The following is a 24,872-nucleotide window of genomic DNA, read 5'->3' as shown; positions in this document are numbered from 1 at the left end:
AGTTATTATTATAATTACACAAATTTTTAAATATTTTCTCAAATTAGTTTGTCATTTTTAAGCAAATAATAATCTTGATTACATCCAAAAAAGTTGTGCAAAATTTTTTGGAAATATATTTTAAAGAATGAAGTATATTAATGGAAATACATTTCTTAATAAAATATAAGATAGAATGAAAAATGTAACTTTTATTTTATAGTTATAGAGTGATAAAACATAATTTTACTCGTCACGTAAAATATATGCATTAAAATGACTTCAAATTTTTCTTCTAAATAGAATAGTGCAAAATATGGATGTCTATAACTGTGAAATATAATGTACAAATATTAAAAGCAATAAAAAATCTATTGGTGTAACAAAATTTCGGTAAGAATTTAAACACAAGAAAATAAATTTTCACTCTTTCAGTGCACTACTCTGTCATTTTATTAAAATAAAAAACATGGTTCATACAAACAAATAACAGTAAAAATGAGATAATGTAAAATGTGTGAGGCTAAATAAAAATGGATTACACTTAAAGTAAATTACTATTGCAAATTCTGTGACATAAGGCTCACAAACACGAAGTAGGCGATTAAGTAGTGCTATCATAAATTGTCAAGAATTTTTTTAAATAAGATTTTTAGTTCAAAACATAGGTAACTGTATTATTGATCTAATATGGAAAAAAAAATATATTTTGACACAATTACAATTGTTGCATAGTGGTTAGAGGGACATAAAAAACTGCAGTTTTTATACTAAATTTTGCTCTTATTTTGAAAAATTATTTCATACATTATTTAAGTTTACTCTAAATTTATAATTCTAAAACCCCTGTTTACCAAAAATAAAGTTTTAATTAAGGCAGTTTCACAGAAAAAAAATTAACATTAATTATAACTAATAAATTAAAAATTTTATACTTCTTATTTTATCCCAGGGATGGCTACAAGTTATACCTTTCAAATTGTTCCTTTTCTGTGATTTTTTTTAAAGTTTCTCATTAGTCACTGCATGGAAGTTGCCAAGACTTGGCAATTATTCTACCACAGATCACAATATGGAAATCTCCCCAAAATATGTATAAATTATTTTCTACATTTTTTTAAGTTTACTTTAAATTTCTAACATCCCTGTTTACCAAAAATAGTTTTAACTAAGGCAGTCTTCAAAAAAAAAATTGTGTCGGACACCTCAAACATAATTAACAACATAAATTATCTCAGTCATTTCATCCTTATATTTTTATTTCAACTTGATGACTACGTTAGCGAAATCAGGTCTGGATAATACTTTAACCTTAATTTAGAGATATTTAAACACCAAAGAATACCAATACAAAAATATAGTTGGTAACTTTTATTAATAGGAGATTTTTTCGTATCATGATCTGTCACACCAACTACGATCGTCAGCCAAGGTGCCAAATAGATTTTTAAATTGCAATTTTATAAAAAACATGTAGATGATTGCCGGGTGGCGACTACGAGTTATACCCTTTCTGCGATACTTTTTTTTCTTCAAGTTTTTCGCTGGCCGCTACCCGGAACTAGCCAAGACTTGACAATTATTCTGCCACAGATCACGACATGGAAATCTCCCCAATTGATATGAGAATAGACAAACAAAAATAGCTCTCTTTTCAATCTAATAATGATTTGATATTAAATGAGTCGAAAACTAAGTTTCTTAGTTCACACTGAGAAATGCCTTGTATCTGAGAGCAGCACTATATACAAATTACTAAATGCTTTTTATGTTACTAACTTCATTTTTGTCCACAAATTTACAAAGAATAATGTAACATCTTTCTTCTTCCTCATAAGGGCTCGTTTCATCCCGTCTAAACTGCAGAGCTTTCAAGTAAAAATTTATCCCTGCCCTGTTGTTTGTAAACACAGTTAACATCACTTTAACCAACTTAAATTTAAAGGCAATAAGTGTTAAAATGTTCATTAAAAATCGACCTAGACCTTTTCGCTGATAGTCACTTTCAATTTGTAGTTCGTAACAGTACAATACAGGGTAATTTGTTTCAACATCAAATTGGAAATGTGTGAATCCGACTAATTTATCCTCGGAATCTTTAACGACCAAAAATCTGGCTTCATCAGAAGTGAGTTCAGACATTTTCTCGTCTGCATTCCAGCCCCAATCACTTTTATCATACAGATCTTTCATATTCTTTTGAAGCAAATCGAATATTTGATTCACTTCTTCGGTTTTCAAATCTTTAGCGTTACTGAAGCTTACTTTTAAGTTCATGTCATGCTTGTTATAAGTCGTCCACTCTTTTAAATCATCCAGAAGATTAGTAGCAAGCTTTGCAGCATTTACTAAAGCTAAAATTTGAGCTTTCTTTCCTTTTTTCGTAAGTCTAGGTTTAGGTCGCTGTCGTCCAGGCATCTTGAAAGTACTAATTACTTATACTCTACTTATAGAAGGCTATACCCCTTTCAAGTTAATACTACAGCTATAACTATATTAAGTTACTTATATATAATTATAGAGAATTGTGAAATATTTATAACTAGAATATTAAATAAGAAAATCAGTGCTAGGCTATATGAAGCGAATTTGCCCGCGCAAGATAACAATAAAAATATAAACAAAACGGAGTTGAGATGTTTTTAATTTTAGAATCAATCTAACAGTTAAAAAGCCTTAGTTCAGAATTTTTGCAATGAAATTTTTTTTTTAATTAAAAACTACAAGTCATGGGGATTATTATTGTTTTAATAATTTTTACTTTTTAATTAAGTTTAAATTTTCGAATTTTTTTTTCTTTCATAACCGTGATTACAAAAAAAAAGTCAGTCTTATCGTTCATATCATTTTTCAGTTTATTCGTATTTTTACGTTTCCGTACGAAATATTCATGTTACCATATACCCCAGTATTCCCTCCCAGTGACCCCAGTGTTTGTATTTTTAAAACTGTTGCCCAGGTAACAGACTACAACAACATTCAAAAGTGTTTATCACTATCACATTTCCAACTTATCTTTAACATTTCAATCATGTCTTAAAGCGATAAAATTTGATAATTAAGACTCGTGACCGATAAAAGTTAAAGCTATTGACCAGCAGATAGTATTTTTCAGAATCCACCTTGAAAGATGAAGTTCACACTGTGCATCTCCATTCTCTTACTGTCATTATGGCAAAGTATATATTTTTTAAAACTTTTTCTTTTTAGTTGTTAGCTATATTTAAATAACTATATAATTAGCTATATATAAAATTTGTTTTTATATTAATATATTTTGTCACATTAAAGATACTCATTAAATAAAGGTCTTTTCTTATTGTATTAAAAAGGATGGCGTTTATTATTATAACCTTGCTTTCAATGTAATAGTTTTTATTTGTTTTATCTCTCTATTTTTTAAATAGAAATTTGAAAAAGCTATAACTTGAAAATTCTTAAAAGGAAATCATTGATATGAAGTATCAATGTAATGTTTTGATTGTAATTTATATTTTGAGAATTTTTTTGCAAATTTAATAAAATTATAATTTTTAGTTATGGAATTACTATAAAAATTGCTGGTTTTTATAATTTCATGTGCTGAATATTTTTATGATTAGAAAATATTTCATTTCTATAACCTATAGTATCTACTTGACAACCAACTGATTTGCCTTGGATTTTCTATGATATGATTTCTTTTTTATTTATAAAGCATATTGTTTATTAACTGGTATTTTTTACCTGTTGTACTTTCCATAAGTGAATAATTTTTCTTTAGATGAGCGAAACTAAATTCAACAATTTTTTAATTTTATTTATTTATTTTACTTTTTTGGGACATATCCATTCTATTTTGTGTTTAAAAAAAAGTACTTTTCTGTTTGCTAAGCTCATTAAAATTTTTAAAAAAAATTAGTTGTGGGGGGTGGTGGCATCTATTTTGTTTGTGTTTAAAAAAATACATTAAAATATTTAAAAAAAATGATGTATTTACTTGTGCCCAACTAAATGAAAAGCATCAAGAAATAACAGTAGTAAAATAAAGATAATCTTATTTGCAACTGGCTAATTCAAAAGTACCTATAAGTATTTATTTTAAACAGCAAGATAATTTTTAAAAAGTATTACAGTAATTTTAAAAGAAAAACAATGTCGAGGAGCTTTTATCTATTACTTCAGAAGATGCAGCACCTTATTCTGAGGATAACTCTTTATTTTTCAATGTAAATAATGACTAAAAATTTCAAGTTGATAATCTTTTTTGTTAAGTACATTTTATCTTTTACTTTACATTGTATCTTATTTGCATTGAAAAACAGATTGCTATTCTTTGACCTTTGGCAGAGAATCACATTTTGCACTTTTTTGTTTAATCAACTGGTTGATAAGTAACCTCTTATTCAGTATATGTATATTGAATACAATTGAACATTCATATTCTAAGTAATTTCTAAAGTTTATGTCTATATAATGATGTAATTTATTGTAAATATATTTAAAAAAATTGCACTAATTCAACATATAATCCTAGTTCAAAGATGACAGAGTTGACTAATTGTTTCCGGACAAAATTAAAAAGATAGAATCACTGTGATTTTCTAAACTACGCTTGTAAAAACTTCTTTATCTGCTTATTTAGTACAACACTTATCAGAACACATCACATGAATCCTAAAAGTCTCCTCTGATTTCTGTCGATTTTTATTGTTGTGAAAAAGTATTTTATTTTAAAATATTTATGGCAACTACATTGTGCTTGTGTATGTGTATATATATATAATATGTAACATAAAAAGCTTCTATTAATCTTTTTATACTATCTGAATTAATTATTTTAATCGAAATACTTTCTCACACTTTTAGAAATCACATCCTGTTCTTAAATCTATTTTTGGCTCAAGTATGCATTTAATTAAAAGCAGGACATTTCCCCCTTTAATCTTCATGGGAATCACTCGACCTATTGCATAAACCAATAGTAATTTCTAAGATTTCCCTCTTTTCCCTAAATAAAGACATTTACGGATTTTACTTTGCAAGATTTTCCCTAACATATAACCAAGGAGCGCAGCTTTTCGTGTACACACTTTCTAATAGTCTGATACACTTTCTCTGTCTAATAATTAATAAATAAATTTTGTACCCTCCTTTCCAGCCTAAGACCTGTTTTAATCCTTCCACTCGGCAACGACGTTATATATATATATATATATATATATATATATATATATATATATATATATATATATATATATATATATATATATATATATATAAGTTCAACTTATACTTATTGATACTTATTGTTTTTCTTAACTTTCTTAGTGTTTTCTTGTATTTTTTTTTATTTATTATATATATATATATATATATATATATATATATATATATATATATATATATATATATATATATATATATATATATATATATATATATATATACATCATTGTTCCATAATTTTCCATATTTTGAAAAAAAATGAAGAGATTATATCTTTTTATTTTTTTGTTTCCCAGCTTTTTTAACATATATTTTTTAATTTTTTAAAAATAATTTTTCTTCTTCTTTTTTCATTAATCTTTATTATTTTCTATGTTTTCTCAATATTTTCAACTTATTTTACAAGTTCTATCTACTTGCAGCTTATGGGCAGTGAATATATACAAAACAGTAAAAAACTTGATTCAGCAGATATCTGCGTTTAGTTTTTGACATTTTATTTATTATAGATTTATTTTATCAAGATTGGCAAGTGTGCAAATTATAAGTAACCTTTCTTGCATGAGTCCACTCAGTTGTTGTTATTGGTCAAAGAGTTTCGTGAATCAGTGAAGAGTATTTTGTTTGAAATGGTTTTGGGTAACCTCTGATTCTAATGACTGCAATATTGTACTTAATGTATTATATTATGATTCACCAATAATGTATAATTTTTTTCTTCTCATTAGTATGAGTGTGGCATTCATTGCTAAAAATTATTCTTTAGCTTAATTTTTGTTTAACCAAATTAATTATACTCAGTCCAATTTAGTCCACTGAAAAGCAAGTTTATTGTATTTCTTATTTTTAATATGGCTTTTTGCAGGCCTTAAGTAAAGAAAAAATCATTTCTGTAATTTTAGTATGAAGAGATATTTTTAATGAACCTGCTTATTTTTACTGTAATATATTATATTTTTTTAGGCTATGCTCTTCCTGCTCAAACTAAAACTCCACCAACATTCGACGATAACTACGCTGCTCAAGGTATACTTCTTTTACCTTACGCTGAAATAAAAGAACCTTTTACTGCCTATTTCGATAAGCAGAGTGGAAAGAGTCGTGTTGATTACTATGGAGGTAAGTTATCAAAAACTGACATATTATATTTGCTATAAAAATTTTCACTTTTGTGATTTTTTTATTACATCATTAGTTGTTTTCATACTTTTGGATATAATTTCTTCGATTGAATATGTCGATTCCAGTGGTGTAGCCAGAAAATCTTTCTGGATGGAATTTTGAAATTAATTGTTTTATCATTGATAAATTTTCAATGCTTGATAATTTCTGTAGAAAAGCTTTTAAACTATAAATTAGTTTTGAATAAAATTATACTGAATAATATTTATGAATCTGCAAAAAATACTGATTATGCTTCATTTATTATCAAAAGCATTATTTATTTTATTTACAGCATCATTTATTATTTTATAATTAAAAAGAAATAGAATAGAAAACAAACTGTTTTCTATCTTTAGATACCTAGTAGAACTCTTGACAAAATTACAATACTTCTGAACTCTTTATTTATTTAGTTTTAATCCATGTTAAATTACTGGCCCTCAGAATTTTTTTTTATCGACCTCTGTTTATAAGTACATGTTTTATGTGATACATTTGGTGGAATTTTAAAATTGATAGTCTTAATATTCATAAATCGAGTACCGAGTACTCGACAATTTCTATCAAAAAGCTTTTAAACTATAAACTAGTTTTAAATAAAATTATATTGAATAATATTTATTAATATGCAAAAATTTTGATTAAGCATCATTTATAATTAAAGGCATTATTTATTATTTTATTTACTGTATCATTTATTATTTTATAATAGAAAAGGAATAGAATATAATGAAAGCAAACTGTCATGGCTTTAGATACCTTGTAGAACTCTTAACAAAATTACTATAATCCTGAATTCTTTATTTATTTAGTTTAATCCATATTAAATTACTGGCTGCTGGAATTTTTTTTGCTGCCATCTGTTTAAAGTATACATGTTTTATGTGATACATTCTGTATGATATATAGCCATTCATGTGTTTGTTAAAATTACAGATACTGTGCAAACATATCAACGCACTGATCAGGGAGAATATGGTATCAGTTATAAGGTAGCGTATATGCCTGATAATACTGGAAGTCCCATTCATACTTGCTTCCAAGTAAATGGATCAAGTGAAGTCCCTGTTGAAATTCAAAGCATTCTACCAGATTTAAAAGATTTCAAAGTATGTGAACTTGTTTTATTTGTTTATTTTGTAATTGTGTAAACAGTTATCTCCTGAAGCATTTTTAGAAGGATGACTAGCCATTTCTGTCCTTTTATGTTTATAAATGCGCTCTCTTTGCAAAAATAAGCCCTCATCCCTTAAAAACACTGTCTTTTCTCTTACATTCCATTTTTAAAAAAATAAATAACTCACTGTTTAAATAATTATTATACACTGGTAAAATTATCTGTGTTTATAGGTTTAATTCTGATTACTGTTACAAATATTTGCTTTGTTAGGATTATTCCAAACTCGTTGAATTTTTATAAATTTCTCTTTTTTTCAGGGACATATATATATTTATATATAAAGTTCAAAATGTAGAGAAAACTTGGAAAAAATTACAGAACAGTGAAAAAAGGGAGGAAAAGAAAAATAATATAAAAAATAACAAGAAACTGGGGGGGGGGAATCCAAAAAAGGGGGGAATGAATAAAAATCCAGAAAACAAAAGATATAATCTTTACATCAGCTCACATTATTATGTCCGCAAAAAGGAGTGCTTTCTAATATTGTATCAATATAGCCAAAGCAAAATACATCAATACAATAGTGTGAGAAGCACTCAAAAAAACTATTTACTTGCAGCTTATGCACAGTAAATAAAACTTATTGTTTTTCTTAATTTTCTTTGTGTTTTTTTTTCCTTTTTGTATTTATTTATTTTGCTCTCTCTCTATATATACAGGGGTCTGTCCAGACATTTTGTGAAAGGTCCTGTTTTTGTAAAATTGTGAAAAAACTATTCATAATTTGTGTATATAAAATAAGCGTTAAGTCACATTCTTTCAACCAGGATCCTGCTTTTGTGCAAATAGGTTCCTGTTATTGCAAAAATTGCTAAAAAACCTCTTAAAGAATTTTTTAATTTGTAAATAGATAGAAGATTATGCTCAACAATTGCTGCTACTAAATTAGAGATGCAACATACAAATATTTGGTATTTAGCCTATACTGCTCAATACAGAATATTCATTTTGGACGAATAAGAGAAACAAAATCACTCACATTTTTACTAATTTCAATTGGCATATTTTAAATAACACAACTTAGTAATGTATCACTTTTAATGTGTTACGCTTTAAGTAAACTTAAACAATTCTTAAATTTGTAACATTTTATTTAAAAAATTTCCAGAAATTAATCTTATTTACATAATATTCTATTAATTAATTTTATGAATAAATATAAATTGATCAATTATTTATTTACAGAAAAAAATTATGATTTAATATTAATAAGAATGCGCACACGATGTTTGCAAAAGTAGAAATATTTTATTAGAATACTACATTTGGAATTTAAACTTAGTTTGTCTCGAGCCGTTTTCTCCCCCCCCCCCCCCCCCCGCCACAGGAAGACGGTTCGAGATTTACAAAACAATGAAGATAAACAAATTTGCGAAGGGTCCGATTGAAAGATAAATAATTTTGTGAAGGGTCCGTTTTTATGAAAATATATTTTGTGAAGGCTCCTTTAACAGACCCAATTTTCTTCTAAACAGACCCCTGATATATATATATGCAGAATATAGATATTTATATATATATCTACAGAATATTGAATGATAATCTGTATATAATTGCTTACTTTAAATTTCTTTATTTTATATATTTCTTTATTTTTGACCCTCAAAATATAGAGACCACAATTTGGAAAATAGGGTCCCAATAGTTTGGTAAGGAGAGCGAAAGTTTTTTTTTTCTTTTTTTGAAACTTTTTAAGCAAAATGAAATATTTTTGCACACAATTATAAAATTTGTTTATCGATATATAATTCCCTGCCAAAATTTTATAATAACCATTTATTTTTCTTAATAACAGTTAAATAAATTAGTGTATACAAATTTTTACATAATTTTAAAGAATGTAATATTCTACGTTAAAATACAAAATTGGAAAGAAATTGGTCGAATAGTGTCTGAGAAATCGAATTTTAAATATCTTATTTTTTTGAAAATATGATTTTCAGAAAGTACTCAACCGATTTTGTTATAATAAAAAAATACCTTACACACTAATCAATTAGCATGTTTGAAGTCACCCGCATAAACTATTAAATTTCAGTCCTAGTGCGTGAAAATCCTATTGCTGGTTGTGTTTGCCTTGTGCTGTGTTGGATTTTTCTTTCTTTTTTTGCGCATATTTTTTATTATTATGGCAGTTACCTATTACCACAGGAGCTCTGTCACCACAATTAATTAAGTCTCACTGTCGTCAATAACAGTTTGGCAATTTACTTGGCTCCAAAACATATAGGCTTCAAACTTTTTTATCTCGTAATTTTGTGATGTTTAAATAAATTTTTTTTTAATTCTAAATTTATAAATACTTTTCTTTCCAGTATGTGAAAGATGTTTCATGTTATGAAGAAAATTCCCTGATGGTTGACTCTTCTGCAGATTTAATTTGCGAATTATGGTCAACTGAAAGTTCCTATGGGGATAAAGTTAGCAAGTACTCCTTTTACATGGTGAAATCAACTGGTGCACCTTTTCATTACATAATGAAAGGATACAACAGTTTGCTAGGATCACATTATGATAAATATGAGCTCTATTATTTCTCATACACTGCAGGAAGTGCATCTGATAAAGATTTCGAGGTATCTGATAGTAAGTACTAATAATTTATGTAAATTCTTTCTTTCATTGCTCTCTATTTTACTAACCTAAAATAAAACTGTTTATTTCCTTAAATGTATAAAAATCTATGAGTGATATTAAAAGTGTAAACATTTAAAGTACTAATAATTTACATAGGTACTAATAATTGACGTGATTTGTTAATTTCACTGCTCTCTCTTTTACTAACCTAAAATAAAACTGTTTATTTCATTAAATGTATAAAAATCTATGAATGATATTAAAAGTGTAAACATTTAAAGTACTAATAATTTACATAGGTACTAATAATTGACGTGATTTGTTAATTTCACTGCTCTCTCTTTTACTAACCTAAAATAAAACTGTTTATTTCATTAAATGTATAAAAATCTATGAGTGATATTAAAAGTGTAAACATTTAAAGTACTAATAATTTACATAGGTACTAATAATTGACGTGATTTGTTAATTTCACTGCTCTCTCTTTTACTAACCTAAAATAAAACTGTTTATATCATTAAATGTATAAAAATCTATGAATGATATTAAAAGTGTAAACATTTAAAGTACTAATAATTTACATAGGTACTAATAATTGATGTGATTTGTTAATTTCACTGCTCTCTCTTTTACTAACCTAAAATAAAACTGTTTATTTCATTAAATGTATAAAAATCTATGAATGATATTAAAAGTGTAACATTTAAAGTACTAATAATTTACATAGGTACTAATAATTGACGTGATTTGTTAATTTCACTGCTCTCTCTTTTACTAACCTAAAAAAAACTGTTTATTTCATTAAATGTCTGAAAATATATGATAGACATCAAAACTGTAAGCATTTTAAAATACTAGTTAAATAATTGAAATTCAAGTAATGAAATAAAAATTAATCAAATTATATTTTTTAGCATGGTTTTAGGGATGCGGTTTTCAAATACCCATATATGTTTGATTGTATGTTTGTATATATATTTGGTTGTATATGGTTTATTTGTATGTATGTTTGGTTGAATCACTCTAAGAATATTTCTGCGGGTTAATTCCATAGATCACCATTACAACTATAAGTTAATTGAATAAAAGATGGTTAAGAAATTTTTTTTGTCCATTATCTCAAAAGATCAATGATATTTTTAAGCACCACATGTTTGTAGGAACCAGGCTTCTAAATACACATTTTGAATGATTAAGATGATGTTATTGCCTTTTTTTCAGCATTGCAATGTTCAGGATTCCCAGGACCTGGATCAGAAATCACTGTTTTAAGCAATCCAATGAGAGAATTTGTCAGCAATGATGACACCCATATCCATGAAACTTTTGAAGATTTCAAAAAAGAACATGGAAAAGATTATTCTGATGCACAAGAACATGAAAATCGAAAAAATATCTATCGTCAAAATTATAGGTAATTAGCTGTCTTATAAATGTACTTGCTAAAGGGATGAAGGGTGACATTTAGTAAATTAGTTTTAAGGTTTATACTTAACAATAACTTATAAATTTATTATTTTATTTTATGAATTTTTTTAATATCGAGTATAAATTATATTTTAGAAAATAAAGATTATGTTTTGTGGCTGCATCATTGTCCTTTTTTTGTTTTTTTCTTGAGTTATGATTACCCCATAAAGACGTGAATCCCCTGACGGACTGCTAATTTTCTTTAAGTATAAACAATTTTAATTTATTTAATAATCAATGCGTAAAAGTTATTATTAAGGCAAATAATTAATTTTTTTAATTTTGTTTCTTCAGCCAAATGTTTATACTTTGAGACCTTTAGTTACGTATATTTTAGGTACGTTTAAATGAAAGCAGTAACAATGCTAAACATTTTTATACACTTTCATATTATTTCACTGTTTATGTCTTAGATTCATGATTTTTCTTAGATATTCATAAAAATTGTTTAATTTGAAGACTTATGTAAGCTGAAACAATTTTGTTATATAGGGAACAGTAAGGATCAGTTACTCTGAATTCGCTCGTAGCACAAATAAAAAAGAACTTTTTTTCTGTTTTTAGTAACAAAAAATAACTTTTATCAAAATGGCTTTTAGGTATGTTCAAAGTATGAACCGAGCTGGCTTGAGTTATGGCTTGAAGATAAACCACTTGGCTGACTTTACTGACCTTGAGATGCGCAGAGTTCGTGGACGCTTAGCATCCACTGGATATAACGGAGGTAAACCTTTCCCAAAAGAAGAATTCCCCACTGATGTTCCAGATGAGTTAGATTGGAGATTATATGGTAAATATTGTTTTTTATTTCAGATTCATTCTTATTGCATTTATTATTAAATATTCTTTCCTAGGGTCCCTAACTCTACCTATTGTTTGAAAAGTCAATTTAGAAAGTATAATTTGCTGCATTCTTGGCAAGAAAACATGGCATTTATTTACAACTTTCGATGATAGATGATGCTAGTGATTGCAAATAACTATATTTATCATCTCCTTTACAGGACATTTGATAATCTGCAAGAATTTATTGTCAAGTAAAAATGTTTTGCTGATTATATTTGAATTCTATAGTAGAGAAAGCCTACATGACTGGGTTATAATCAATCAATTTTTACTCATGTTTACCTTGATATGTTTTTTCTAAATCATATTGATAATGATTGCGATTTGCAACTTATTATAATGCAGAGAATGTAATGTGATCTGCAATACAAATAGCCATGTACAATTCGCACATCATGTACGTTAAATAACCATCAAAGCAGATTTTCCGAAATCTGAAGAATGAAATTTGCAGATCTCTCACAACAGGATATGAAGGAGGTAGAATTACTAAATAATAAGGGTGCAGCATTATAATTTTAATTCCATGCTGCCTTGCTATTGTTGTGGACTGTTCCATCTAGAAAGGTATTGGATGCAAGTGGGCATTTTTCCAGAAACAAATACAGCAACCAAAATTTATAGAAATCGAATTTATTCTAATAGCTCTCTTAATTTTTTTACTGATAATAAAATGCATTTAAAAACATTTTGATGCTTCTAGTTTACCGCATTTCATATAAATTTTTATTTTATATTTATTCATTTTTCTTCAGTAGTTAGGATTTTTTTTAAATTGAAATGGCTACAAGTTTCACTCAATTTAAATTTTAAAAAAAAATTTTACTTTAAGGAATACTGAGCAATGACCCTTACACTTGGAGAAAAGAAACATCAATACCAGGCAGAAGTATACCAGGAAATAGCTCCTAAATTTAAAAATACCAAGCAATGGCACTAACATCAATGATGAGTATACAATGTATTGTTTGCCTGTTTAAGCCTTTAATAGAAAGAAAACAATTATTTCTCCCTAATGAAGTAGCGTGGAATTGATTGAATGAAGCTGCATGCTTGTTGTTTAGTAATTTTGCTTAAGCGTCAGAGCAGTGAAAATAACCCTTGACTTTTTCTTCTGCATGTATTACATTTTTCGGAACATCCTGTTGTAGGTCTTATCATTTCGCTTTCATCTTGTAACGGTCAATCACTAGTAAACTGTAATTTTTACTCATCAAACCATTTTCATTTAAATACAGTAACAAAAAATTATAAAAACTTTGACAACAGGTTGATAATTAAAAAAGTTTAAAAATGTAACAAAATAAAAAAAATATGTTAAATATGATTATTTGCAAAATTTGTTTGTGACATGAATTTGAATGTTTGTTTTTTTTCCTGTGTAGGTGCTGTCACTCCTGTAAAAGATCAGGCTGTTTGTGGCTCATGTTGGAGTTTCGGAACCACTGGAACCATTGAAGGAGCTCACTTTTTAAAAGTAAGTTAATTTATGGCCAATAAGACTAAGGTGGCCTGCAATCATCATCATGTCATTGGTCATAAAATTGTGGAGCTTTAACCTCCGTGACCCTTAGCAAACTGTTTAAAGAGTGTTTTTTATTTTTTTAAAAATACCTAAGTAATTTTTGTATTTATCATAAGCCTTATTGCTAAACATTACATTTGTTACTGTTAAAAGTTGTTGTTATGTCGATTACTTAGCTAATTTGCAAATTAAGTAGGGTTCACTAATGGTTTCCTTATTTAAATAAATTAGAAAGTTTGTTTTTCTCAATCAGCTAATTTGTTGACTGTTTGATTGCTTTTATTGTCTTGATTCTTTAGATATTGAAAAACAAATGAACAGCACTATGTCAATTTCCTTAATTGTAATAACATTTTTAACTGTTTTGTTTAATTCTTTGTATTATAGTTTTTAAAATGATTGATTTTATCAACTAATGTGTTGTTGTTATTTATGCCACTTGACAATACCAGCAAGCCTGCTATGGGAAACTAAGCAAATTTAAAGCAGAGGGGTACATTTCTTATCTTTCAGTGGCGCCATCTATAGCCAAGAATTCGATTTAAATGACACACACGCCACAGTCCGTTTAACCGGGAGGACTCATTCATCCACAGAGCGTAACTTTGACCTGAACCAAAGAACGATCCATCTCCAATTCAATACCACAGAGTTATTGATTTGTTATAGGAACTTGGGGGACTTTGTTCCCCGACAGATTTAACGTGCACCAGTCACCATTTTTCGGCTGGTGGGATTCTTACTCCGGAACACAAACCTGACATCCTACCAACCAGGTTCTTTCAGCTCTAACTAATGTGTTGAGTGTTTGATTTCAATAAGTTTGAGATAGTGAAAAATCTATTATATATAATTCTCTTACGTGGCTCCCAAATTATTGCTGTATTTCTTTTCCGCCGGTGGCAACGTTTGCTTTGTTTTGAAAACACCAAAGCATTCTGCCTTTTAATGATGTGTTTCTTATCTAATATATATAATTCTCTTACGTGGCTCCCAAATTTTGACTGAAGTACTTTGTACAATTAAATAAGATTCTTTTCACAACAGTTAAATATTTACTTTATTTTCTTCATTCACAGAGAAAAAAGTCGGCAAAGAATTCTGTTAGGTTAAAAAACATTTCGCTAAAAAAATAACGAATTCAAAAAGAAATAAAAATAAACAACTTAAAAAATAAAAATGCTGTTGCCAGCCATAGAATTTTTTGAAAGTTAACTTAGCAACATAAATCAAAATGACATAGAAGCGCAACTAGATCAAAATTATGATACCTGAGTGCTTGACGTAACAAATCCTTCAATTCTAAAGGTGTTGTATCGCCAAATGCCCAAATTAACAATTGTGTTCTTAAAGAAATTCCATAAAAAGTTTTAAATAAACAACCTACTTCTACAACTGCTTCTTGAAGAACTTGGCTCATTGATTAAAAATATTGTTTTAATTTTACAGTACTAACTTTACTTCTACTTTCATTATTGCTATGACCCTCTTTCATTACATTTTACAACTTCATGCTAAATTTGAGGACTTTAATGTGAGAATATCACTCAACCCTACTGAAACTTTCAGACACTGAATCTGGCAACACCATCGCCGAGACTCATCTGATCAGTCTGTTTACAAACACCGCGTCGTTCTAACGCTCATGTCATTCATTCATAATTTCCATTTTATTCTTATCTACATCAAATAAATATTTTCAGTTGATACCTGTTTCCTACGTATCATTGCTCAAATTAAGCTCTCGCTAACATTTAAGTTGTTTTGCGGTTGAATACTGACATTTAAAAATGTGTATATAAAAAAAAAAATTTAGAGGTTAAGAGTTGCCTCAGAAAAATTTAAATTGTTGACATTGAATTTAACAATGGAAACAATCGTTTTTGTGAAAAATTGAATTGTATTGTTGACATCAAAACTAAAAATATTGTGTTTCAACTTAACAATACTACCTTAATTTATACTTTAAAACTGCCTCGGAGAAATTTGAATTGTTAGCAAAGATTTAAACAAAAAGTTTTATTTTAACTGATAAATACTATATTATAATTTTAACTTTTTCTATGACTATACTCATTTTCTTACTCTTTTCTTTGTTTTTTATACATTTTATTTTTTTGTGATAAAATAAAAAACTTATAGTTTTTCTGCTTCTGAACACTGATGAAAACACAAAATGATGGGCTTCATCAAAAATCAAAAATATATACATTTATTTTGCAAATTCCATATTATTAAGGTGTCACCCTTCAGAGAATTAAAAATACAAAATTATCTTCATCAAAGCCGATGCTTCACATCCGGCGTTCAGTGGCAGTCTACTATTTCATATTGTTTTACAACACATGGCTTTAGCCCTCTGGTGGGAAAGACTTTAAAACAAAACTTACAACAGTTACTTTTCTCAACAACTGAAATTTAGAATAGTGTGATTAAGAAAAATATGTGAACTGTTTGAAATTTCAAACTAATATTGAAATGTACAGGTTTAGAATTTTCTACAGTGAAAAGTTTTCGGAACTTCAGTATTCAAAAAAGTATACAAAAACTAGACGTTAAGAACGTATCCAATGAGCGAGCAAAGCGAGCATTGGATTGCGAAGCAATCCGAAATGAACTGTGAAAGCAGTTCCGGGGGTTGGTGAGCGTTAGCGATCAGGGGGCGAAGCCTCCTAGTAAATAATATTATGTTAATTTAAGCGTACCAAAACATTGTTGTACCATCATAGATTTTATTTTTGCTTCAACAAGTACATTAGTAGATAATGTCTAGATTATCTAGGTAGTTAGCAGATTACCTAAGGTTTTTATGCTTACTAGGCATTATGCAGATTACCAAAGTAATTTAAGAAATGAAACACATTTTTTCTAATCTGCAGAATAAGTGATTTTTACACTTTAATTGTAACACGTATTGTTCTGCTCCTGATGTCAAAATAGAAATGTAAAAATGCTTTGCTTTTACAGACCCAAAACCTTGTGAAACTATCTCAGCAGCAACTGATTGATTGCAGTTGGCAGTATCAGAACAATGGATGTGATGGCGGAGAAGATTTCAGAGCATATGCATACATTGAAGCTGCTGGTGGTTTGGCCTCTGAAGAAGATTACGGACATTATTTGGGACAGGTATTCAAATTATTGTGCAATTTTTATTATGTAAACTCACTATTATGATTCCCTTCCTTTTAATTGTATGAAAACTGTATAAGTTGACCACATGTTAGAGCTTTAGACTAGCAATTACGAATAGTAACCACTGGCTACCAGAATCATAAAAAACCCTGTGGCACCTGTGTTGTTGATTTAATGTATTCTTTAAAAAATTGATTTATTTGATTTTAATCAGTTTTTTTTATTTAAATGTCTTTTTTTTAATTTTAATAATATGATGTATTTAAATATATAACAAATTCATACTTTACATCATTGTGGTTATTAACTTATATTTATTTTAAAATACATACATTTAACTAACACAAATAGCGATCATTTAAAAATGATTTCAAACTAAAGATAAAAAAAACTCCCATTTGTGAAATATGCCAGAAATTTTATTAAATAATAAAAAAAAAGGTTAAAATTGTCTCTAATATAATTTTATTTCTATTAATCATTTATCAACTTCATTTTGCATTTTAGTTCTGATAATTAGTCTAATGTTAATATGTTTTATAATTATTTATATCTCAATTTTTGCTATCTCTTCCTCCTGAAGTAGTAAATTTATGACTAGCTTGTAAGGAATTAATCTTTTTTAAAATTTAATAAACTAATTTATTGAAAGAAGAAAAAAAAACAGATAGTCATATTTTGTAAGGTATGCATGTCAGTTATTTATTATAAATAATTTCTTAATTAAAAAAAAATGTTTTTCTTTTAATATTGTCCATGGACAGGATGGTATTTGTCATGATCGTCATGTACCCAAAGTTGCTCAAATCAAGGGCTTTGTAAATGTGACCAGTGGAGACTTGAAGGCATTGAAACAGGCTATTGCTAAAAAGGGACCCATATCTGTCAGTATTGATGCTGCACACAAAGGATTTTCTTTCTACTCACACGGAGTCTATTACGATCCTGATTGCAGTAAGTATTTTTACCCTTTTGTTCTGTTACCATTGGAGAAACTTTCCATCGCAGATTCTCTTTCACCCCTATATGTAATTTAAAATTTATAGTACAGAAAAAGCATAGAAGTTCAAAGTATAGAGAAATTATAGTACATATAGTATAGAAGTTCAGACAAACCTGGAGTAAGTCATGGAGTTTCAAATGCAGAAAAAAAAAATTTTTCCTTATAAATATCAAAATGAAAATAAATTATGAGAAAATTACTTAGGGTTATGCTACGGGGAATTTCTTTTCCAATAATTGGTTTGCATTTTGATATTTTAAACTTTTTTTTTCAGTAATTGAAACTTCTTGGCTTACTCTAGGTTGGCCCTCAACTCATTTTTACTATATTTTAAATTAGTTATGGAGGTGAAATAGAATTAGCGACAAAAAGTTTCTCTCGCGGTATGGCATCCTCTTAACAGCCATTCAAATACTGTACCGCATTTCAAAAATTTATCAATAACTGATTTTAAATGAAGGAAATTTCAATGATGAATAACTGTTTCTCATAGATCTAAATTACTGCAAATCAGTGCAAATTTAAAAAGTTATTGTTTGGAAGTAAGTAAATTTAACATACAAAATAATGAAAAAAGTATGAAAAATATGTTTAATAAAAATTCTGTATGAAAGGGTTAAGGTAAGCTCATTTTTGCAAACTCAAATAAAGCATGTTTATACTCATTGCCTACGAGTTGAATATTTGGCACTGATGTAGGTTTAGCTATCTATTTTTAACTTTATGAAGTGTAATATGTGACCAAAATATTTTATTTTAGAAAATGGAGCAGATGAATTGGACCACTCTGTACTGGCAGTTGGTTATGGAGTTATGAATGGAGAAGCCTATTGGCTTGTCAAGAATTCATGGTCCACTTACTGGGGTAATGATGGCTATGTTTTAATGAGTCAAAAAGACAATAACTGTGGCGTAGCCACTTCCCCAACGTATGTGGAAATGTAAACAGTCTATGTTATCTATGTATTGAAAATGTTCCTACAAGCAGTACTTAATTTTTTATACACAAAGTTTCGTAATAAAGTTTATTTTTGTAATATATTTGTTTGTTCACACTGAGTTTCATGAGACCACTTGTGAGGTACTATATTTATTTAATAAAATTAAATGTAAAATTTTGGATTTATTATAAATTGATTTATAAAAAAAAGTACACCTAGCTCTTTTAAAAAAAATCGATAGTTTAACCTAGAGCAATAATTTTATTTAGAAATTTATTTGTTTCTTTTTATCACAATAATGTTTATTAAAGCAAATTTCTTTCAAGTTATCATTTCAGTATATGTTAATTAATACATACATTTAGTAATTGGTTTCGACAATCGATCAAATACAAAATTATACAGCTCATTTTATCAGTGAATTCTTGTCTCTGTCTATATATGAGGGGTGGCCAAGCTCTTTGATAGTCGAGCCATTTTTCAAAATTTAATATTTTTTGCGAGCCGCAATTAAATACATATTAAAAAAGTATGAAAAAAGGTATTAAATATTTTTTTTTTAAACATAAATTATATTTATTGAGAACATATAAGTAAAAGTACAAAATATGTGTATTGAATTTAAAAATTAAACACATTTATTTTACTTCTCTTGATAATTTTTTAAAATTTGGTGAATAATTGGTGTCAGCACTTCTCAGTAATTCTTTGAGATGCTGGTTAGTTAATACTGATCGGTTTTTGGATTTCACGAATTTTAAAGTGGAACAAAATGATTCACATAAGTACGTTGTTCCGAATATTGAAATAATTCAACAATCAGCCTTGTTTAATTCAGAATACTTCGATTTTGGTACAAATTTCCAAAATTCAGTAATCGACGTCAACTTATATTTTAATTGTAGAGCTTGATCTTTCTAATTCTCCAGATGCTTTTTGTGTCATAATTATATTGGAAATAGAAACCTCACCTTGGAATTGAACAACGTTGCACTTAGTCTTTCATATTTGTTCTCAGTAATTTAAAAAACATTTTGAAACACATACGGAACGATAATAATTTTTAAAAATATAATAGCACAAAAATTAAAAGGGAACTCGGGTACATTTATCGAGAGCCATAAATAATCCTTCAAGGAGCCGCAGGTTGGCCACCTCTGATATATAGAGTTGCTCCAATCTGGGAAATATGGCAACATTTTGAAAAAAAGGATAGAAAGTAAATTAAAATTTTTATTATTACATTAACGGCTTACAGTTCTCTTTCTTTTCATCAATATTAGCTACGACTTTTTGTCTATACCATTTTTTTTGCTGTTACAGATTCATTATATGGTGGAAACAAACACTTTTCTAAATCCATATGTTGAGAATGACTTTGAGACTGCAACTCATTCAATTTATTCATCATTTTAAATATTTTTAGTTCAGTTTAAGTCTCGCGATCTGATTACATATAGAAAACTCGAAAATTTTTGATGGATGGTGGTATTGTAGGAAAACTTAAATCCATAATCATAAATGAAACTTTCTATAGAATATTGAACCTATTTTAACTTTGCCTCCTGAACATAACATCGGCAGTAAGATACGCCAGATGTTTTCTGAGATCCATTCCGGTTTTAGAAAGCTTGTTGTTTATGCTTGTTTAACCATTTTTTATTGCTATATGTAATACGGGTTAATCTGTGAACACATATTTAATATGCAATGTTTCCAAGAAAAGAAAAAATATTATCATTTCTTTGCAGTTGGGTTCTCTGTTGTTCTAGCTTGTTGATATTTTTTGCTTTTCTTTAAGAGACCTCTTTCCTCTTGACTGAATTCAACTCTCAACAACGTGGAAATTATGGGAAAATATAATGGGGGTCGAAGAAAATATTAGGGGGACCAGAAAGTAACGTCATTTCAGTGTATTTGATATTTGTTATCAAGAATTTATTTTGAATCAATAATGTATTCACCTCCGTTAGCAACAACCTTTCAATGCCGAATCAAAATGGATTTGACAAAAATGAATTGGTATTTCAGACTAATGAATATTTAATGCACTGAAACGACATTACTTTCCAGTCCCCTAAATATATTCTGTATGATATGTATTAATTTCTAATTTTGTATCAATTTTGTGGAAAATCAATTTTTTTAAAAATTTGACCTTTTAAACATGTCATTTGTAATAATTGTTATAATAGGCTATTATAACATTAACATATAATAGTAAATTAACACTTCTAATCCTGGAGATAATGAGAAAGGAAGTTTCTTAAAAACATTATTATTAATTATTTTGTAAAGATGTCCAATCGTCCGGATAGAATTTGGCCCATATACTTTTTAGCTAGTTCGGAAAGACGTGAAGAGTTACACAAAGTAAATTTGCCAGGACTTGCAGTAATAAGCCTTTAGTAAGGCTATTTATAATAAGCCCTCCATACTCTGGGCTTATTGCGAATTTCCAGAAATTAATCATGATAATTGAGATATTAATGACTATGTTCTCTAATGAGAATTAGGCTGATTAGAAAATACTTGACTTTTCTAATTAGCCTAGTGCAATGCAAAATGATGGTGGCTGAAAAGAGCCTAATTATTTATTTAGCCTACGAGTTATGTAGCAATTTTCCATAGATCTCATAACAATCTTTTCTAACAGTTAATGCTAAGACCGATTTTTTAAAATATTTATATGAGAATCCGTAACAGATCAAGCTTCCTTTTTCTAATTCCGTTTTCTTCTCGGCTAATTAGTGTTGAGTTTTGATTGATATACTTAGCATAATTTTCATTCAAGTTTTTTTCAATGAAGGTGGAACAAGCTAAAACGACTTATTTATCTGTAGTATTCATCATAAAATATTTATATACGACTGTACGATCTCTTTGAGTCATAATATATCCGATGAATAGTGAGAACCCACCAGGGCTGGTACTGAGCAAGGTCGCCGGCAGCGGGGTGCACTTGCACCCCCCCTGGCTTTTTTATTTAAACAATTAAAGAGTATAATTTTTTTAATTAAAAATTTGATTCAAAAACAAATAGTTAAGAAATTATTGGTACATAACAATTAAAAAATCGTTTAAATAAACAAGAATTGTAATCGTCTTGTTAGCTGTCCAAATCTGTTTTTAACGTTTTCAATGAATTCTGAGTCATCTTTGATCCTTTTCTTATGCACACTGAGCATGCACAAACGTCTTAATCTCTCGTGAGACGTTGTCATGCGTCGCATTGTACTAAAAGTGCGTTCAATAGTGCAAGTAGTAGCTGGAAGAGTTTGGCCAATTTTGATTGCCTCCGCTACAGCTGGATAAAACGGTGTGGCCTCAATAACTAAATCGATGTATTCGAGGAATTCATAAGAATTTTCTCTATTCCTCCACATTTCGTACCACGTAAATTCATAATTTTTTTTAAATATCTTGTTAACAATGAAGAAATGTATCATGAAAAAAATTAACAGATGAAAGTATCTGTAATAACAAAACAAAATGTAATAATTGAATATTTAAATTTTTTTTGGGGGGGGGGGAGGGGTTAGTTTGTTAGAGGGTTGCACCCCCTTTTATAATATTCTGCCGGCACCCTTGGTACTGAGTAACCAGAAAAATTTTAAGTATAAGGGTTTATTTACACTGATGAAAGCAATTAAAGGGAGAAACGTGTTTATAAAAAAAAGAACGAAATAAGTAATGCCTATACACAAATAAGGTAACGGATGATAGCTAACATCTCTGCCACACACGTCGTAAGGCAGTGGTGCTTTGATCGCGTTTGTGTAGGGATACTTCAATTGCTCGCCGAAGCTCGTGGCTTAGCTTTGAAACATCGTAGCTTAGCTCAGTTCCAGCTTTTTGAATTCCTTTGGTTAACCATCATTAGTACGACCAGTCGCCATCGTTCAGAGACGATGCGACAAAAAGGATAGATGTAAGTCTCGAGGCGGGTCAATAGCAAGCCATCTGTTGTAGAGACCTCGTGTTTTCGAGAAATGTGGTGTCCACTCCGTGTAAACAGTTCACAGAGACAGGAACAGTGGTCTGCTGATCTGGTCAAGGCAGCAAAAAGGGAACAACACTGGCTCGAGACCGTTATTTGAGATTTGTAGCCAAAAGGGATAAGCCTGCGACAACGACACAACTGTCTCTCAACATGTATCGTGCAAGAGGAACATCCATTTAGCGGATAACAGTCACCCGGAGACTTAATGTAGGTGCGTTGTATGCCAGGTAACTTGTAGTCTGCATACCTTTGACTGTGAAACACACAACCGTCTACCATGGTGCCGAGAACACCTTTCAGACAGAGGATAATTGGGGGCGGGTTCTCTTCAGTGATGAATCTCGATTCAGTCTGGACAGCGGCCTTAGACGGGTATATTTGCTCACCGATCTTCGTGTGTTCGATAGCGGTACAGGGACGAGATCCTTGCATCCTAAATGAAGCTTTTCCGTGGATCATATGGACCAAATTTCATCTTTATGAACGATAACGCATCTTCGCACAGGGTTCCAGTCGGAAGGTATTTGTTCCCTGACCTCAATCCCATCAAGCATGTACGGGGACCCTTGGACGCTAAACTGCAGCTCAAACGACCATCGGTGAGCTCAAGGGTGCCTTGTTGCGAGAGTGACAAGAACTCTGGAACATCCGGGTGTTCCAGGGTCCTATAGGCCTATTAGACATTCTGACTGACAGGGTGTTGATCAGATGCTGTCGTGCATGACAAGCAACCAGTTTTCTTATTTAGAGTACAGGTTGTGCCTATTCCCACACATTTACTTCTTTTGGATGTTATTTTAGCTAGATTTGGTTTAATTTGATTTTATAACCATCGTTGAACAGCCGACCAATTTTTGGGTTTACTAATGTTCAACTCCATAGCCTTATAATTTTGAACCCAATCCAGAAGACAAGGGAACTCCTCATGTATTGCGAGAAATCTGCCTTCGTGGAGGACTTTTTGATGGAACTAACCAGCATTTGCGTTACATGGAGAGGAAGACCACGAGAACATCCCACGGTTAGCCTGGCGGCAAGGGGACTCTAACCCGTGATCCGTCAACCACTGAGGACATTTCACGTCAGCACTGTGGTTGGTGCAAGCCAGTTGATGCGGAATTCGTATCGACCAGCCATCGCTGGGATTGAATTGGAAGCGAACGTTCTATCTCCTCAGCCTTTTATTGTGAAAAAAAAAAAAAAAACATTTGCCCCGGTAACTGTTTTTATCAGAGTGAGGCGCCAATTTGTTAGTGTGAAAGATATGTTTTTTTGTTTGTTTTTTTTCATTCACGGAACAAGAAATTTTTTTTTGAAAATAAATTTTTTGACACACCTTTAACAAATTTTTCAATATTTTTGTAAACATGTAGCATTTTGCGACAGCTAAAAATACAGGCTTTTAATTGACCAAATTTATCCAACGTAATAGCAAAAATTTAGCTGAGTTCCCCACTAGAAAGCCATGGATTTACGAATAGATCTTTTGTGTTCATAGGATAGATTAATGAAGAAGCTAACATAACTGACGTATTCGACACTGTACTGATATTTTGTTTAAAAAAAGTTCATTAAAGAAGAAAACCTAAAAGGAACTTTCTATTCGATTTGAGTCCCGGGGCAACTGCCCCTACCTTAGACAGGCTCTGTTTATAGACGCTAAATTTTATTCATCGTTCCGTCTTTGAATGACGCCAAAGCAAGTGGCATTTCCCCACCAAGAAAATAATACTGACTAAAATTAAAATCGTTGGCGAAAAATCATGTACCCTCGATAATAATTTTGAAGTCAATGGAGGTGACCACTACCATAGATGCCAACTGCTCCGGACACGCCAAAA

The 24,872-nt window shown here is 29.4% G+C and overlaps 2 protein-coding genes across 2 annotated transcripts; one reads left to right on the top strand and one right to left on the bottom strand.

The window, feature by feature from the left end:
- Positions 1 to 408: 408 nt before the first annotated feature.
- Positions 409 to 2,607, bottom strand: Naa40 (N-alpha-acetyltransferase 40). Its single transcript, XM_016073988.4, has one exon. The coding sequence runs from the start codon at positions 2,395 to 2,397 to the stop codon at positions 1,735 to 1,737; it is 663 nt and encodes a 220-aa protein (XP_015929474.1). The 5' UTR covers positions 2,398 to 2,607; the 3' UTR covers positions 409 to 1,734.
- A 487-nt stretch (positions 2,608 to 3,094) lies between these two features.
- Positions 3,095 to 19,128, top strand: CtsK1 (C1 family peptidase 26-29-p). Its single transcript, XM_016073987.3, has 10 exons — positions 3,095 to 3,158; positions 6,151 to 6,306; positions 7,288 to 7,460; positions 9,847 to 10,117; positions 11,330 to 11,522; positions 12,178 to 12,368; positions 13,810 to 13,901; positions 16,917 to 17,078; positions 17,849 to 18,038; positions 18,848 to 19,128. The coding sequence occupies exons 1-10, from the start codon at positions 3,110 to 3,112 to the stop codon at positions 19,030 to 19,032; spliced, it is 1,662 nt and encodes a 553-aa protein (XP_015929473.1). The 5' UTR covers positions 3,095 to 3,109; the 3' UTR covers positions 19,033 to 19,128.
- Positions 19,129 to 24,872: the final 5,744 nt, after the last annotated feature.

This window comes from Parasteatoda tepidariorum, chromosome 4 (assembly GCF_982258835.1).
Source record: "Parasteatoda tepidariorum strain Cologne lab strain chromosome 4, Ptep-v5.0, whole genome shotgun sequence".
NCBI classification, from domain to species: Eukaryota; Metazoa; Arthropoda; class Arachnida; order Araneae; family Theridiidae; genus Parasteatoda; species Parasteatoda tepidariorum.
Note: the sequence above shows the minus strand (reverse complement) of the source record. Positions and strands in the feature narration are given on the sequence as shown.